This window comes from Zophobas morio, unplaced genomic scaffold (genome assembly GCF_036711695.1).
Source record: "Zophobas morio isolate AGI-343-1 ecotype UQ-CSIRO unplaced genomic scaffold, CSIRO_AGI_Zmor_V1 ptg000010l, whole genome shotgun sequence".
NCBI lineage: Eukaryota > Metazoa > Arthropoda > Insecta > Coleoptera > Tenebrionidae > Zophobas > Zophobas morio.
Genome location: NW_026972115.1, coordinates 3,546,710 through 3,564,365, shown reverse-complemented (window position 1 = coordinate 3,564,365; position 17,656 = coordinate 3,546,710). Strand labels below are relative to the sequence as shown.

The following is a 17,656-nucleotide window of genomic DNA, read 5'->3' as shown; positions in this document are numbered from 1 at the left end:
GGTACATTTTTGCAAGCAAATATGGATTTTGCAATTATAGGGTGGAGCCTAATTGCAAAATCGATAATGCCCTTATACAGATTTTCCATTTTAAACATGTTTTAAGTTTCATGTTGTGAAAAGAAGTCTACACATATTAAAACAAAAAGGCAAAATCTAAGCCCGCCCACCCGCCCTGTCTCAATTGTGATGATTTTTTTTATTCGCCGTGGACCAAAGGGGCGGGGCTGAACAGCAAATTATTATTTCTTTACAAAAAATTAAACATGTTTTTAAAATATCGTGTTGTTCAAAGAATACTATGTATATTAAGAAAAAAAGCCAAAATATAAACCCCACCCACCCTCTCTTTTCTTAGAGAGTATGTCATTTGCCAAAATCACTCTTACCTTAGCAAATACTAGCCCCGCCCACCCAACCTGTTTTTTCTCACAGGATATGTCATCTGCCAAAATCAGTCTTATCTTAGCAAGTACTAGCCCCGCCCACTCTCCTCTTCTCATTGTAACAACTAATTTTATTTTTGTTGAGCATAAGATGATTCATTTCGTTCAGTTCGGATAAAATAAATCACTGAAAAGGAGACTGGGTGGGTGGGCGGGGCTAATTATGTTCTTCTGTCGAGTGGGAGTGGAAATTAATAATAGAATCCAGGATGTGAAAAAAGTAAAAAAAAAACCGTCAATCGTAACTTCTTTTGTTATACTATTTGCTTATTTTACCTTTCTGTCTACATTCCACTCTGTATCAGTGTAAATGCCATTTTTTTGTCCAATAAAATGAGTGATTAGAACGAAAACAGGGTGGGTGGGCGGAGCCACTTTGAATTTTTTAAAGCTTAAATTGAACCACTTGACTTGATTTTCATCTCAGAGGAAATAAAATTATCCAATGAAATTCAAAAACGGAGCTGGGTGGAGTTAGTTTTATCAATTGAACACTTTTTGTCCAATAAAATCAGTGATTAAAAACGAAAACCGGGTGGGCGGGCTTTGAATTTTTTCAAGCGCAAAAGCGACTACGTGACAAAATAAAATTCAAAATTTTGGAAACATGGTGGGAATTTCCGAAGAAACGAAGCCCAAAATGGCTTCTGGGTATCGAAATCTACAAAAAAATGTCTTCAACTAATTTTCGGAAAAACATAGTAGAAAAATGGGTGGGCGGGGCTTATATTTTGCATTTTTTCTTAACATACGTAGTCATCTTTCCACAACAAGAAACTTAAAACATGTTTAAAATGGTAAATTCTTGTAGACAAATATGGATCTTGCTAAGCCCCGCCCCTCGATCTGACCACGAATGAAAAATTCATCACAACTGAGAATTGAGATAGGAGCGGGTACGGGTGGAGCGTAATCTTTGGCTTAATTTTTTTGTTAATGTACATAGCATTCTTTAAACAACACGATACTCAAAAACAGAACAGAAATAAGGATTTTGCAGTTAAACTCCGCCCCCTTGGCTCACGACGACTTAAAAAAAAATCATCACATTTTGCCTTTTTTTCTTAATATTGGAAAATGACCAAAATATACATTTGAGCCCAGCTATGTCTAAACCTAAACTTGTCCTGGCTGCCCAGAACTCCGCAGGTCCAATACTTAGCCACGAAAATCATTTTAAGTATAATTTCGTTCTTTTGGAGTTTATTAGACAATGACATTTGTAACAACTACCAATCTTGAAAACATAAATTACACTAGTTCTCGTAAAGCCTATGAAAATGTCCAATAAATTTTTAAAAAGAAAACTTACCGCATCATTAACAACTGTTTCTACCATTGTAGCTAGCTCCTGTGCACAGTTGAAGACCTCTTCGGGGGTATTATTGTCCAATAAATTTATGGCTTTTTCAAAACACCTACGAAAAAATTAAATCATTTTTAACACAGTCGTCTAGTAAGCCATGACCGGAAATGTCAAACTCAACAAGAAACGCGTTCCCGTTACCAACCTAATTTTTTAGACACGAAATAAACTCACCCTTTCCTGATAAAGTGGTTCACCAGCAACATATTCCCCACGTGCTTCTCCTCCCCACACAACAGATACACATCCTCCACCATCGTCGGCTCGTTGCAATACACAATCCTATTCAGCACAAACTTCAGCTAAAACTCACCCATGACTAACCCACACCTCCACTACCAAAAACCTACATCACCCCTCCCGACCTTGCGCTCTCTGATCAGATAATTCGGCCTCATCAGCACCACCTGGATCGGCTCCGCAAGAATCAGCTCTTTAATTTCCGCCGCCAGCGGATGCGAGCTCGTGGCCGCTTCCTCGGCGATCTTCCGCACGGTGTCGCTCCACGGCGCCTTCGCCTCGTTCAGAACGCACTTCACGGCCTCCAGCCTGACCCGAACCGAGCTAATACAGTTCAAAATCGACTCGATCAGCGTGCCCCAATACGACTCTTCGTATTTCACCAGCTCCTACAACAAGGTGCAACCAGCGCTCTTTTTTCTCGGCGACTCACCTCGATCTCTGCGAGAAAAATCTCGTTGGGCTGCATGTGGTTCTCCACCATGTACGGCCACAAGAAGCGTTTGAGGAAGACGTCGTAGTCGTCGGCGCACATTTCGACGTTGAGGAGAAGGCGGACGACGTTCTGGGGTCCTGATAAACAATCCGCCAGTGGAATGTCAATTCTGTAGTCGGTTTTGAGCGTTTTGAGGGTTTTGAGAGTTGGGGTGAGAACTGATAGGTTGGAGAGGGCCTCCTGGTGTAGGATGCACTGTCTTTGGAAGGAAATGTCTGCAGAGTTGGTCAGACGCATCAATTCGACTATGTTTTCAGTGAAGCGGATCGCGTTATCGGGGAAATTGGCTTTTCCGCGATTTTCTAAGTAGAAAACGCGGCTGTGGGTCCATTTGAGGAATAACGGGAAGCTCGACGGGAGAGCGGATAGAGTAATGGAGATGAATATTGGCAGAAACGGCTCGTACGTCGCTATAGAGATCTAGAAACCGTAAATTACAAAAATGAAAAACAAAAAGGACGTATTATTACGTGGTTGAGGACGTTAAGAATGTCGGAAACGTCCGAATCCGTCAACTCTTTCCTCGTTTGAGCGTCAAGGCGGCTGTAAATAATCTTCGCGTCTTCTATACAATGCTGCAGAAAAATTAGTCAAGCTAGCATTTTCACAATTTTAGTTGTACCATTGTTTAAGTATATTATAGTTGGACAACCTAATACAAATTTTACTTCGCCTAAATAGTGAGCTTTAGGACAAGGAATCCAGGGGGCGTGGGACAAATTTTTCGTCAACGCGCATTTTCACTACAGAGAGCCAACGTATTAGGTTTATTTTACTCTAAATCAGATGGCGCCATCAAACATTAGCAAAGGCAAACACCCTTCACTCTGCTCTTATACGAGGAGTTATCCATAAATCCATAATTAACATTGTTCCGTAAACAGTAATGTGTATAAACATATATGTACAAAATACGAAAATATACTTGACATAAAAAATATGAAGTAACGCGTTGTAACGTGATACGAAAGAATTGAATTTAAAAGAATTTGACGCCTATTTTTATTTGACTATATCTGAAGACTGACAGAAACTTTCCAAGGGTTTTTAAACTGGTATAATTGTTTAGTTTTACAAGATTAAAGTAAAACAAGATTTTAAGTAAAATTTAGATTCGTGGTGTTACAAAAATATTAACATAAAATGAAAATATATGTTCAAAGTAAATAACAGAATGACATAAACTTTCGGCGTTAACATTACAAATAATTACAAGAGAGAAAAAAACGCATTAAGAACTTAAGAGGCATGTTTGTAATATCGAGTTGTTAAAGGCTGCTTTGAAGACTGTTTGTTTCTATGAAAAACAATTGCTGTTATCGGACATTTTGGTAGATTTTGTTCCAAAAATACGAGATAACTAATTGTTTCTTGAACTAGTTTCCGTAACTTCTAAAATTTAAAAAGGATACGCCGTTCTGCTGTAATAAAATCTAGAATAAGGTCAAAATCACACTAATATTACATCTGATTTTGTTAACCACATGAATATAATTTACATTAAAATAAGTTACAGACATTGTTTGAAATGTTTATTATAGTTCGAAAACAAGATAAAATAAATAAATAAATAAAATGTGCAGTTTATAAACTTCAGAATTTTAGTATAAAAATAATCATGTTTGAAGCTTTATTTTGTCTGTTCGATTTTATTGGGTGTATTCGGCCCCTCTCGAGATATAACACCGACATCAGTGCACCGACCCAACGTTCTTCAACCGATGGGATGATTTATTACTTCCGTTATGCTGGCCCTACACACAGCGATTTGGTTTTCGGATTTTCGGCTAGATCTGCACAGTTAACTCTTTGCGCACTGCACACTGACATAGAGTATTTTGTTCACGCGAGCATCAAAAATATTACCCCGAAAGTACTTCTTCAAGTGTTATTTTTTTTAAGATGTCATATTTGTCAGCGTTTCCAAAATTTTCTTCTTTGCACAGGTCAACTAATTTTTCATAAACCGCATTTTAAAATTTTTGTTATTGTATTTTTTACTTTTTAATTTTCTAAGGCATGAAAAAATCCTATATAGGTTTCTATGAATTTATTAACGAAATCAACTGATAACTTGCGCGCCATTTTGTGTTAATTAATACCAATAGTGATTATGATAATTTTATTATTATCATTTTAATGAAATTGTGTTCTTCACTTCGCGAACGACAGCAAACAATTTAAAATTACCGCTAGTCAAGCACCTGAAAATCCATCTCTCCCAAATATGTCTTTCTTGGCACGATTTGTAATCCGAAGTCTCCCTCCACATACAATTTTTCGTCGCCTGAAAACTTGTTTGATCTACAGACCAAAATACACTCAGGCCAATATCGGCTTTAAGCGATTTATCTATAAACCGATATTCGTTAGAGTTGATCTGATACACATCCACTACGAAGAACTAACCCATTTCGACCACTGGACTTTACAACGAATAAGTGAACAAAGTTCTTGAACATCTTAACGATTTAATACATAATGTTCCCGAATGACAAAATTTACATTTCAAATTGTATTATCAAATTACACTCTCCAAAATTTGTCACGAACAATGACATGACGCAATCTGTAGTTTCGCCCCGTTTACGGTTTATGCATCCGTGTCGAGTTTTCACCTTAGACGTCAAGATTTTTGGAAAAAAATCAACATTTTCCAATTTATAATGTTATTTAAATTTTAAAAAGTAGAATAGTCCTGATCTTGTGATTTATACCTAAATACGGTATTGGGAATTTTCGGCTTGTCGATTTCTCGATTTTTCAACTTTAAATGTCTCAATTTTTCAATATTTCAATTTTGGGCTTTTCCGATTCCTCCATTCTTTAAATTTTCTATTTCTAGATTTTTTTTATTTTTCGATTTCTCAATCTTTCGATGTTTCAATGATACGATTTCTCAATTTTTGTCCTCTTCAATTTTACGGTTTTTAAATACTTGGATTTTTCAATTTTTCAAATTTTCACGTTTCTAAATTTTCAGTTTGCCGATTTATAAAGTATTTTTTTTATTTGTCCATTTCTGGATTTCCTAAAGTTTCGACTTTTCACATTTTCAATTCTTCAATTTTTCGATTTTTTAAGATTACGATTTTTCAATTTTGCTTTTTTAGATTTTCGATTTCTCAATTTTCCAATTTTTTAATTTCTCAATTTTTTGAATATTTCTTTCAGTTATGAGATTTTTCAATATTTCAACTTTTCGACTTTTCGATTTTTGAATTGATGGATTTTTTTTGATTTCTCGCTTTTTTCCTTTTTGGATTTTCAATTTATTGTAAACTTTAGATTTTTCAATTCTGCGACTGTTTAATGCTTCGATTTCTCAATTTTTAAACCTTTCGATGTTTTATTATTTCATTTTTTAAAATTCTAGGTTTTTCGATATCTCGAGTTTTCAGTTCTTCGATATTTCAATTTTTCGATTTTTTGATTTTTAATTTTTGATTTTCCAGTTTTTCTTTTTTAAAATTTTTCGATTATTAAATTTTTTAATTTCTCAATTTATCGAATTCAGATGTTTCGTTGTTTTGATTGTTCAATTTCTCAATTTTTCTTTTTTAACTTTCCTTTTCGGCTTCCGACTCCTCAGTTTCTCGATCCTCCGATTTTTCGATTTCTCGAAGTCTCAGTTTTTGAATTTTTCGATGTTTCGATTTTTGGATTTCTCGGTTTTTCGATTTTTTTCTTTTGAGCTTTTCAATTTCTGGATTTTCCAATTTTTCAATGCCCCGATTTTTCAATTTTTCAAATTGAATTGGATTTCTCGATTCTTCAATTTTGCGTATTCATTGTTTTAAATTTTAGTTTTTTCGATTTCTCGATTTTTTGATTTTTCAGTTCTTCAGTATTTAAATTTTTCAATTTTTCAAATTTTTGCGTTAAATTTTCAGTTTTCTGATTTCTCAATTAATCTATTTTTGATTTTCCCACTTCTCAAAGTTTCGATTTTTCAGTTCTTCAATTCTTCGATTTTTCGACTTCGCTTTATTGGTTTGTCGATTTCTCAATTTTTGGATATTTCTTTCAGTTTTGATATTTTTCAATACTTCGATTCTTTCATTTTTCGACTTCTAGATTTTTCTATTTTTTAGTTTTGGATTTTCAGTTTTTTGTTTTTTATTTCAATTTCTCAATTTTTCAACTTTTTCATATTTTAATTTTTAAATTTCTAGATTTTTCGGTTTCTCGAGTTTCCAGTTCTATATTTTAATTTTTTTAATTTCCAATGTTTAAATTTTTTGAGATCTCAATTCATTGAGATTCGGATGTTTCGACGTTTTGATTATTCAATCTCTCGCTTTATCAATTTTTCCATATTTAAGTTTTCAATTTTTCGATTTTGGCCTATTTCGGTTTCTCAATTTTTTGATTTTTCTACTCCTCGATTTTTTTGTCTTTTGATTTTTCGATTTCTCGATGTCTCAATTTTTGAATTTTACAATGTTTCGATTTTTCGATTTGTTGGTTTTTCGATTTTTTGCTTTTCGGTTTCTCGATTTTTCGATGTTTCGATTTTTGATTTATCCGATTTTTCAATTGTCCAATTTTTTAAATTCTCGACTTCTCGATTCGTTGATTTTTCAGTTTTTCGATGATTAAATTTTAGATTTTTTTTTTTGATTTTTTGATGTTTGGATTTCTCCATTTTTCAGTTTTAGGATATTTTAACTTTTCAATGTTTTAAATTTTAGATTTTTCGATTTTTCAGTTCTTCAATATTTTTTTATTTTTCAAATTTTGACGTTTCTGAATCTTTAGTTTTCGGATTTCTCAATTAATCTATTTTTTTATATTCCCATTTCTCCACTTCCTAAAGTTTCGATTTTTCAGTTCTTCAGTTCTTCAATTTTTCGATTATTCAGGTTTTTGATTTTTCAATTTTTCGATTTTTTAAGTTTGCGATTTTTAGACTCTGCTTTTTTGACTTTTCTGTTTCTCAATTTTTTAATTTCCTAATTTTTTGATATTTTTTCGATTTCTCAATTTTAACTTTTCAATTTTTGAAATTATTAATTTTTTTCGATTTTTTGAGTTTTCAGTTCTTCTATATTTCAATTTTTCAATTTTCGGAATTTTTAAATTTTCGATTGTCCAATTTTTTTCTATTTTTCGATTTTCCAATTTTTCGATGTTTTGATGTTCGAATTAATCGGTTGTTCCATTTCTCGATTTTTAAATTTTAGATTTTCCAATTTTTATTTTTTTGATTTTTTTATGTTTCGATTTCTCGATTTTACAATTTTCCCATATTTGAATTTTTCAGTGTTTTAAATTTTCGATTTCGAGGATTTACTGTGTTACAGTAGTCATCAGTCATTACTCATCAAGAACGATTATTGCTGTGCGTTAAAATGCCTACATACTAGGCTGTTTTAAGTCTGCTAGATATAATTTTTGCAATTTTAAATTTATTTCTTGATGTCTAAATCGTATATATTTAAATGGTGATGAATATTTTGTGATACAATCTTAGGATAAAGTGCATTTTAGTTTCAAAGATAATATGTATTTAATGATTTGACTACTGTTAATAAAAAAATACGTAAGAAGATGTTCATATTGAATTAATTTGGTGTTCATAGTTTGATGATAACCCATAGATATATTACATATATGTAAAGTCTTCAACACGTACGTTTGCTTATTTTGTGACTGCTCCCCGTACAACGTACTGATTAATACGTCCGTTTACTACCTTATCAACATCACGTGCTTACGGACTATTTTTACCCCCTTTCGTAAGGTACCGCCACTCCATAGTGAAGCGAGTGAGATGTAAAATATATATTCATTCTTTTCTGCATGGGAAAGTGATTGTCCGTATAGGTTGTCCAACTATAATATACTTAAACAATGGTTGTACTTACGTTTTTCAACAACAGCTTCACTTCTTGTATTAGATCGCACTCAGAGAACTTCTCCCACGCCTGCAACGCTTTACCCTGGTTTCTGTTAACAGTAACAAAAGTTTGAAACCTCCACATGGTCGCAGCGATCGTCTTCTGAAGCTCCTGGGCACCCAATTGCGTACCATTATGTTTCAACTCAAGTTGGCACCCGTACGTTAAAATTTTTTCCACATCACCCAAACTACTACAAAAAAACTCGCTATCTGAACAACACAGAAGTCTAAACTCGTCGTCGTCGATCGTCTCCAATAAACGAATCAATTTGTAGACGTCTTCCGACGTACAGTTGGGCGTTTCCGTGATTTCACGGGCCCGAGCTTTCTGGATTAGCGCCTTATCCAGGGTAAAAAGCTGGGCGAAAATTTCCGCCTCGTCATACTTGCGTTTTTTCAGCAGTCGCTCGAGCCTCTGCTCCGGCTCGGTTTCGTTAATCACTTGAAGACGCAACTGGGTGACAGTTTCGCCTGACGTAACTTTCGAAATATACAAAATCTCTTCATTCAGCGAATCCAAAGAAATTAAATGAATGTGGTTTGAAACTTGAATTGAGAATAGTTGGTCTAAATCTACAAAAAAAACGTCAAGAGTGCGATTTAACTGTTCAAATAGTATTTATTACTAGGGTAGGAAAGTAGCTGGATGTAACTCTGCTGCGATTCGTCGTCTTTTGTCACAGCAATTATCTGTTTTTGGTTGCCGTCAGACAACACTTCCATGTCGTCAATCTTACAACAATTACCCAATGGAAAAACGAGCAAAGTGACGGCGCAGATTTTAAATAAGCCACCCTCAAAATCCAAAGCCAGAAACATACTGCAAATTACGTAATCACGACATAAAACAAAAAATAAAAAAAAACTCACTGAGTAAGAGGAAACATTTTTTTGAACTCCCAGCCCCCATCAAACTCAACACTCTCATTTTCGGTGTTCAAAATCGCCAATTCCGTACCGCTCACCACCAAAAATGGGTACTCAATTGAGGCAATTTTTGTTTTGAAATTAAATTTATGGACACACTCCATTCCAAAACACCCGTCAAAAGTCACCCTATGGACCTCCCCTGTTTTAGTGACAACCAAAAAACACCCCTTATCCACGAACGCATTAATAAAAAACCTATCGCCGTCATCGTCGCGTTCACAAGATCTAAAAACATAGTCATCAAGGGTTGAAACCTGGGGGCGAAAACCCGTACCCGCTGAAAACGCAGTTGAACTCGTGATTACAATCCAACAAGTGGACGTTTCCGTCCCTCAGACATATCAGCAAGAAATTTTTCTGCGGACAAACGCAAAACGAGTCCACTATGGACTGAAATGTCGCGTTAAAGACAACATTGGAGCACTCCCTGTCTTTAAAAATCCCGAACGAAGTATTGACACTCAAGTAAATGCTTCCTTGCGTGACAGCGTTAATGTGGGGGCGCGTCCGTCCCTTGAAAAAGCGTTACATTTTGAACCATTACACAAACAGACTTACTTGATCCGAAACAGGAATGGAAGCCAAGGTTGTAATTTCGCGCAAACTGGTGTCGTCTGACAAAACCCGCGAGCCGAAATTGATAGTTTCGTCCGCGGCATTGTATGTCTCGATTCGTTCAAAATCAACCATTGTTTTCCACAAGGGGGTACTGTTCTAGAGTTTAGTTTCACACTGCAACAGTCGTCGCGGGTCATGCGTGAACATTAAAACAAAAGCCACATACCTATTATTCACGTTCTTGTCACTAATTAATTCGATTTCTACTCTTTTTTATTCATTTTTACCATAACTGAGACAAGTTTTTACCCCTTTTATTAAAGTTTTAAACTGTCAACCAGTCAACATTCGAACCATTTTTTGAATACTGATTCCTGATTGGTTGTTGCTCGTGCAGGAAGGCCACAAAATCGCGAAACACGAAAATCCCCAACGCCAATGTGACGTCATTTTCTAGGTTATGAAACAAGACTGATTAAAATGTTAAAATTTAAAAAAGTCGTCGTCGGCGTCTCAGGCGGGGTGGACAGCGCCGTCGCCGCCCTCATCCTAAAACACAAAGGTAAACCCCACACGCACCCACCAAACCCAACCCCCGATTTCTGTTGTGATTTCTGGTTTTTACTTTTACTTCTTTTTATTAGAAAATTGGAAAATTAACTTTTGTTAATCATTTATTTATAATTATTTATATATCAATTTTTGTTACATAGCAACTGTTCCTTTTTTTTTAAGATAATTGAATATAAATTTAACACTCTTAAAATTTCATTCTCATCAACATCAACTCATTAACACCTTCTCCAAATTTTAAGGTTATGTCACTTGTTACTTGTCAATTGATGCTTGACATAAATTGTTCTTTCAGGTTTTCAAATTTAATGTTTCCAAGAGGTTTGGTAAATATGTCGGCGATTTGTTTTTCAGTTGAACAATACTTTATGTTTATAATACCTTCTCGCACCTTTTCATTTATAAAATGAAATCTTACATCTATGTGCTTGCTTCGTCGATTGAACTGTCCGGTTTTCACTATTGAGATTGCACTCTGATTATCAACGTACAAATCTATCTTCACTTCACCATTGGTAAGTTCATCAATTAGAGATTTGAGGTAAAGAAGTTCTTTAACACATTCTGCAGCAGATATATACTCAGCTTCTGTGCTTGAAAGTGAAACTATTGGCTGTTTCCTGGAACACCACGATATGGGTCCACCACAAAAAAATATTATGTACCCTGTTGTACTTCTGCGTGTTTCAGTGTCCCCTGCAAAATCTGAATCACAATAGGCAATCAATCTCTCACTGTTTTGGCCATCGTAGCACAGTCCATCATTTTGTGTAGATATTAAATAGCGAAACACTCTTTTTACTGTTACAATGTCTTGATTTGAAAAATTTTCCATTTTTCTACTACAGTAATTCACTGCATATGATATGTCTGGTCTGGTCTTGTTGTTTAAATATAATAAACTTCCAACAGCTTCTCTGAATGGATAATTAATTTTTACCATTTTATCTTCTGAACTTATATCTTGTTTGACCATGGGCGTAGGTACAGGTTTGGAGTTTTGCATATTAAATTTTTCTAAAGTTGCTTGTACATAATCTTGTTGTGAAAGTATAACTTTTCCATCATGTTTTCGAATACTAATTCCTAAAAACCTATTAGGATTTTTTTCACTTGTCATTTCAAATTCGGTTTGAAGATTTTTCAATAACGATTTCATTTCTTCTTCACATTTGCTGATCAATAATCCGTCATCTACAAAGATTGCTAATAACATGGTCTTTTCTATATTCGTAAATAAACATTGATCACTAATCAGTGGTTTTAAACCATTCAGTTTTAAAGATGTAGTAAAACGTTCATTCCATTTCATAGGAGCTTGTTTTAGGCCATATAGCGATTTCGACAATTTACACACTTTGTTTTCAGTTTGTTCACATTTGAACCCCTCTGGTACATGCATAAAAATTTCTTCTGAAATACTTCCATACAAAAATGCTGTTTTTACGTCAAATTTGGTAACTGACATATTATACTTGGCAGCCAGTGCTAACATTATTCTTACTGAGCTTATGTTCACAACTGGACTGAATGTTTCGTTGTAATCTATTCCCTTATGTTGTTGGCACCCTCTTACTACCAACCTTGCTCTATATTTTCCATTATCTTTAACTTTGAATACCCACTTGCTTGTCAGAATGCGATGTTTGTCTACTTCATTTATATTCACGTAACTCCATGTAAGATTTTTATTCAGAGATTCTTTTTCTTCACGTATAGCCTCAAGCCATTTGTCCTTTTCTGGTCCCTTGACTGCTTCTTCATAAGTTAATAACGCTTCTTCTTCAACAAAGTTTACAATATAATCTTTAAGTTTTACAGATTGTTTTAATTTTCTTCCACTTCTTGTTTCTGCGATGCCTTCTCCTCTTCTTGATTCTGTAATGCCTTCTCCTTCTCCCAAAATTATATTTTGTACTTCTATTTGATTTGGTTTTTGTCTAATGTCTTGTTCATTTTCAGTTTCGGTTTCTGAATTTTCACCTGTATTGTTTTCTTCTAGTTCTGCATTCTGTTCCTGATTTTCTTCGTCGCTTTCTATAACATTTATTTTGCTTGTTCTTCTGTAATCAGCCAAAGATTGACTACCTGGTTCATTGAAGATAACATCTCGGTGTATTTTTATTTCCTTAGATTTTTCATCCCATAAGCGGTAACCATTTGGTGCATATCCTACAAAAAGATACCTTTTACTTCTAGGGTCAAGTTTGTGTAAATTTCCCAGTGTCTTTGCATATGCTACAGAACCAAATATTTGTAATCTGGACAGATCAGGTTTCATTTTGGTCCAGTATTCTATTGGTGTTTTGTCTATTGCTTCTGTAGGACTTCGATTTAACAGATACGCTGCTACATACGCAGCTTCGCCCCAAAAATCTTTACTTAGCTTGCTGTCAAATATCATCGCTCTTGCCTTTTCCAATAAGGTTCTATTTAATCTTTCTGCTTTTCCATTTAGTTGTGGACTATGGGGTATAGAATAATCCAGAACAATGCCTTTATTTTTTGTCCAGTGTTTAAAATTCGATGACGTATATTCACCACCATTGTCACAACGTATTTTTACCACCTTTTGATTATGATAAGCTTCTGCTTCTCTAATAAAATCTTTTAAATGTTCTGATACTTCACTCTTATACTTCAATAGAAAAATTCTACAATAATGAGTATAATCATCTAACACTGTTAAAATGTATCGTTTTCCATCCCAAGTTTCAGGATCGATTGGGCCGCATACATCTGTATGTAGAATTTCTAGTGGTCTTCTTGCCCTCTGTCTCGTTGTATTAAAAGGGAGTCTTGTTTGCTTTGCTTCCATGCAGACTTCACAGAAACCCATTTGACACTTTTTTTTATTCAGTTTTACGCCTGTCGATAGATCTATTAATCTTTTTATATTCTTTGTTCCCAAATGTCCTAGCTTTCTATGCCAGTCTTTTACTGAAGTATTTTCTGCAAGATAACTCTCTTCCTTACTTTGATTTATACTAACCATATATAAACCACTTTCAATTTTTTTTCCTTCAAGTATTTTTTCATTGTTTTTCTTTATTACTACCTTTTCTTTAGTAAATGTTACTTCACCATCATTCTCTGTTATAGCATTAACTGACAGTAGATTTTTGCTTAATTCGGGTACAAAAAGTACATCATTCAGTATACATGAACTTCCTTCAACTGTTCCTTTCCCTTCTGCCTTCATTTTTTCATTCTTCTTTGCAACTTGTATGCTACTTTCGATATTTTCTAATGCTGTAAACATCACTTTCGAGTTGACCATGTGGGATGAACATCCTGAATCAACTATAAAATCTTGCGTTGTCAATCTTCTGTCTTCTGTAAGAAAGGCTATCTTCTTTTTTTCTAATGATTTTGTCTTATCTCTAAAGAAACAGTATTGCTCTTTATGGTTTGTTTTCTTGCAAATCTTGCATTGATTATTTGTCTTTTTGGGACAGTTATTTGCAATATGTCCAGAGCATCCACACTTAAAACATTTTACTTCGCCAGCACCCTTTTCTTTCCATTTTCGGCAAAATCTTGTATCATGCGAACTACTTTTACAATGTTTACAAAATCTTTCTGAACTTTTAAATGCAATATCTCTCTCACTTTCCTTGCTACGGTTTTCTTCGGATAGTAGTCTTGCTATCAATTTTGGTAAGGTTTTCTCATTATCTTGAGTAGATTCCCAGGCAGTCCTGAAGAAACCATAACTTTGAGGTAAAGATGACAGTATTTTTGACATTAACATGTTGTCATCAACTGTTTGATTTAGACTTTTTAATTTGTGTGCAATACTCTCTATTTTGCTAATGTGAGTAGCCATATCAGTACCTTTTCCAAATGTGTAGCTGTAGAACTCTTGCAGCAAATTACATATTTGTTCTGAAGTGCTTCTTTCAAAAATATTTTTGATTTTTTCGAACATTTCTTTGGAGGTGGTGCAGTCCATAATGTGCATCATGTACTTTTTGTCTATTGACGTCACAATTAGTTTTTGCGCTTTTGCATCATTTCTCACCCATTTAGTTTTGTCTTCCTCCTTTTCCACACTAGATAGAAGCTTGTCTCCATTTACTATTCCAAACAGATCATAAGCCTTAAATGTTACTACTATTTGAAATTTCCACAACTGATACGTGGTTTCATCTTTGAGCTTTTCTATTAAATTCACCTCTTCTGTCAATGCCATTATTTTTGTTTTTTTTTCTTCTTATGTCACTGTCAAATACGTTTTCTTCCTTTTCGAGTTTTATTTCTCTCGTTAAGGTTCTAAAATTTCTTCTTCTAGCTTTACTGCCTCAGTACTTGCGAGTACTCTGGGCCCATAACCTGTTGTGATTTCTGGTTTTTACTTTTACTTCTTTTTATTAGAAAATTAACTTTTGTTAATCATTTATTTATAATTATTTATATATCAATTTTTATTACATAGCAACTGTTCCTTTTTTTTTAAAGATAATTGAATATAAATTTAACACTCTTTAAAATTTCATTCTCATCAACATCAACTCATTAACAATTTCTAGGTTATGACGTCCAGGGTGTCTTTATGCAAAACTGGGACATCGCGGACGAAAAGGGGGTCTGCTCGGCCGACGCAGACTACAAGGACGCAGCCCTAGTCTGCGGCAAGCTCAACATCAAGTTAACCCACGTCAACTTCGTCAAACATTACTGGAATGAAGTGTTTTGGTAACTCCGTAAATAGTTCGCTTTTTCGTACTAAAACTAATGATGCAGCGAGCTGGTACGGGAGTACGAGAGCGGCTGCACCCCAAACCCCGACATTCTTTGTAACAGAAATGTGAAGTTTCGATATTTTTACAAGTATGCTGTGGAGAAGCTGGGGGCGGACGCTATAGCCACAGGGCACTATGCAAGGAGTAGTTTTGGTCCATTTTTGGAAAATTACGACGAGAAGAGTGGGGTGAGGTTGTACCTGGCGAGAGACTGGATTAAAGATCAGACGTTTTTTTTGTGTCAAGTGAGACAAAAAGCGCTGCAAAGGACGATGTTTCCGCTGGGGGATTTAATGAAAAGTGAGGTCAAAAGAATCGCCACAGTGAATGGGTTGGAGAAAATCGCAAAAAAGAAGGAGAGTATGGGGATTTGCTTCATTGGAAATAGAAAATTCCAGGATTTTATTAAAGAGGTACTTAAGATTTTTATTTTTGTTTTATTAATCACACTTTTATTTTTCAATTAGTACATAGAAGACAAACCTGGCGACTTTGTAGACGTGGATGACAACAAAATTGTAGGACAGCATAATGGAATCCACCAATGGACTTTAGGTCAAAGGGCACGCATACACAGCTTAGAAAAACCCTACTTCACGGCCAAAAAGGATGTAGAAACTAACACAATTTACGTGGCAAAGGGCACAAAACACCCTTTTCTCTACACAAATTTAATTTTTACGTCAAAACCGTACTGGATACATTCAAAGCCCAAGGATCTAGAGAATGGAGACATTTTGGACTGTGATTTTAAATTCCAACATACTAAACACTGGGTTCCTTGCAAGGTCTGTCAAACTGATAAAGGTTTGGTCATTAAAGTAAATAAGTACAAAAGAGCGGTAACACCTGGACAATACGCCGTCTTAGCGAAAAATGGAGAATGTCTAGGTAGTGCGAAAATCACAAACAGCGGCCCTTCACATTTCACTCTATATTATTTACAAGATAAAAAAATAAACAACGTTCCTTCAATTGTAGACAAATATGTAACAAAAATAACTGAAGAAGAAGATTACCTTACTGATAACGAAGACGTAAAAATCTGTGTGAATAGGTGAATAAATAAAATTTTATCTTCGTTTTCGGCTGTCTGGACTAGTCCTCTTCCTGTCCTCGTCGGACTCGCTATCCTCCGCTGAGTAGTCAGAGTCAGACCCACTCCTCTCCCTCTTCCTTTTCTTCTTCTTCTTTTTAGATTTTTCGCTGCCGGACTCGCTACTATCGTCGGATTTCTTCTTCTTCTTTTTCTTTTTCTTGTCTTTTTTGTGCTTCTTTTCTTTTTTCTCTTTTGGGACAGGTTCCTCCTCCTCGTCAATTTTCTCTTGTTTTATGGTGTAGATTGGCAGCCGCGGCGGCAGCTGTATTTCCGAACTAATCTGATCCACCAGAGTCTCCCTAAAATCGTCTGGGTCCTTTTTGATTTTCACTGGACCCTTGATAGGTGCTTGCACAGGGACGACTTTCGGGGCGCACCCTTCTTCGTACAACTTTTTCGTTTCTTCGTCGGTTTTCTTCCCTTGTTTGGGGATTTTGTAGTCCGTGACGTGGTCGACTCGTATTATCCTGTTCAAAATTCGTATTCCATTGAAATTGTCGACCGCTAAATCAGTCGATCTTTGATCCTCGTAGCACAAGAAGCAGAAGCCTTTGGACTTTCCCGAGTCCTTGTCGCGGATGAGGTTTATGTTGACGATTTCGCCGTACCTGGAATGGGGTTTATAGTGACGTGTTGGGGTCCCTATGTCTAGACTTACTGGGAGAAAACGCTCACAATGTCGCCTTCGGTTAAGTCGTAGGGTAAGCCCCCAATGAAAATCCAAGCGCTGCTTCGGTACTGTTCGTGCCAGGAGGTTTTGTTGCCGGTGTAAAGTTCCTGCTCGCTCAGTTTTTTCACATTTTTCATGTTCCTAAAGCAGAGTGTGAGGAGGTTGTTTGTTGGTTATTGTGTGTACTTACGTTAGTGGATTCATTTTGGCTGTTTATTTTAGTTTTTCCACTTAAAAGAATAACCAAAATAGGAGAAATGTTGTTTTTTTGAAAGTGAGGTTACGTGTGTTTGTGTTTTGACATTTGATATGAAATTACCGTTAAGATGCGTTTACGGTCGATTTATAAACTAAGCTTAACTTTCGCCATTACGTTGGGTTTTCAACCAATCAAATAGCGGTAATGTGCAATGCTGCCAACTCGAAGGAAAATCCCCTGAAGTAGGGGGGGACATTATTCGGGTTGAAAAATTCTACGAAAATCAAATTTTGATAGAGATAATGAAGTCCACTAATATTAAGCCATTTAATCACCTATTCATCTCAAAAACATATTAGGTATCACAATTGAGCTTGGAATGGATATGGGTGGGGCTTAATTTTTGGCTTGCTGTTTAATTAATACACA

General features: G+C 35.3%; 3 protein-coding genes across 4 annotated transcripts in view; 1 reads left to right on the top strand and 2 right to left on the bottom strand.

The window, feature by feature from the left end:
* LOC135126161 (uncharacterized) overlaps positions 1-10,412 on the bottom strand; it is a 24,940-nt gene extending 14,528 nt beyond the window's left edge. Inside the window, exons 1-11 of the mRNA XM_064051999.1 lie at positions 10,168-10,412; positions 9,942-10,115; positions 9,658-9,896; positions 9,324-9,608; positions 9,080-9,273; positions 8,419-9,026; positions 3,019-3,123; positions 2,486-2,968; positions 2,163-2,441; positions 1,987-2,114; positions 1,759-1,864 (exon numbers count right to left, since the gene is read on the bottom strand). Of these exons, the coding sequence (XP_063908069.1) occupies positions 1,759-1,864; positions 1,987-2,114; positions 2,163-2,441; positions 2,486-2,968; positions 3,019-3,123; positions 8,419-9,026; positions 9,080-9,273; positions 9,324-9,608; positions 9,658-9,896; positions 9,942-10,073 (2,559 nt within the window). The 5' untranslated portion in view covers positions 10,074-10,115; positions 10,168-10,412. The remainder of the gene's footprint in view (positions 1-1,758; positions 1,865-1,986; positions 2,115-2,162; positions 2,442-2,485; positions 2,969-3,018; positions 3,124-8,418; positions 9,027-9,079; positions 9,274-9,323; positions 9,609-9,657; positions 9,897-9,941; positions 10,116-10,167) is intronic.
* Positions 10,400-16,343, top strand: LOC135126162 (mitochondrial tRNA-specific 2-thiouridylase 1). Of its 2 annotated transcripts, none has more exons than XM_064052001.1 (4): positions 10,400-10,503; positions 15,047-15,212; positions 15,261-15,672; positions 15,727-16,343. In XM_064052001.1, the coding sequence occupies exons 1-4, from the start codon at positions 10,422-10,424 to the stop codon at positions 16,318-16,320; spliced, it is 1,254 nt and encodes a 417-aa protein (XP_063908071.1). In that variant the 5' UTR covers positions 10,400-10,421; the 3' UTR covers positions 16,321-16,343. The 2 variants fall into 2 exon arrangements, with proteins under 2 accessions (XP_063908071.1, XP_063908072.1); XM_064052002.1 differs by lacking the exon at positions 10,400-10,503 and adding an exon at positions 10,714-11,029.
* Positions 16,179-17,656, bottom strand: LOC135126163 (RNA-binding motif protein, X-linked 2). Its single transcript, XM_064052003.1, has 3 exons — positions 17,219-17,656; positions 17,017-17,169; positions 16,179-16,966 (listed from the first exon to the last, which is right to left on the bottom strand). Exons 1-3 carry the CDS (start codon positions 17,230-17,232, stop codon positions 16,333-16,335), a joined length of 801 nt encoding a protein of 266 aa, XP_063908073.1. The 5' UTR covers positions 17,233-17,656; the 3' UTR covers positions 16,179-16,332.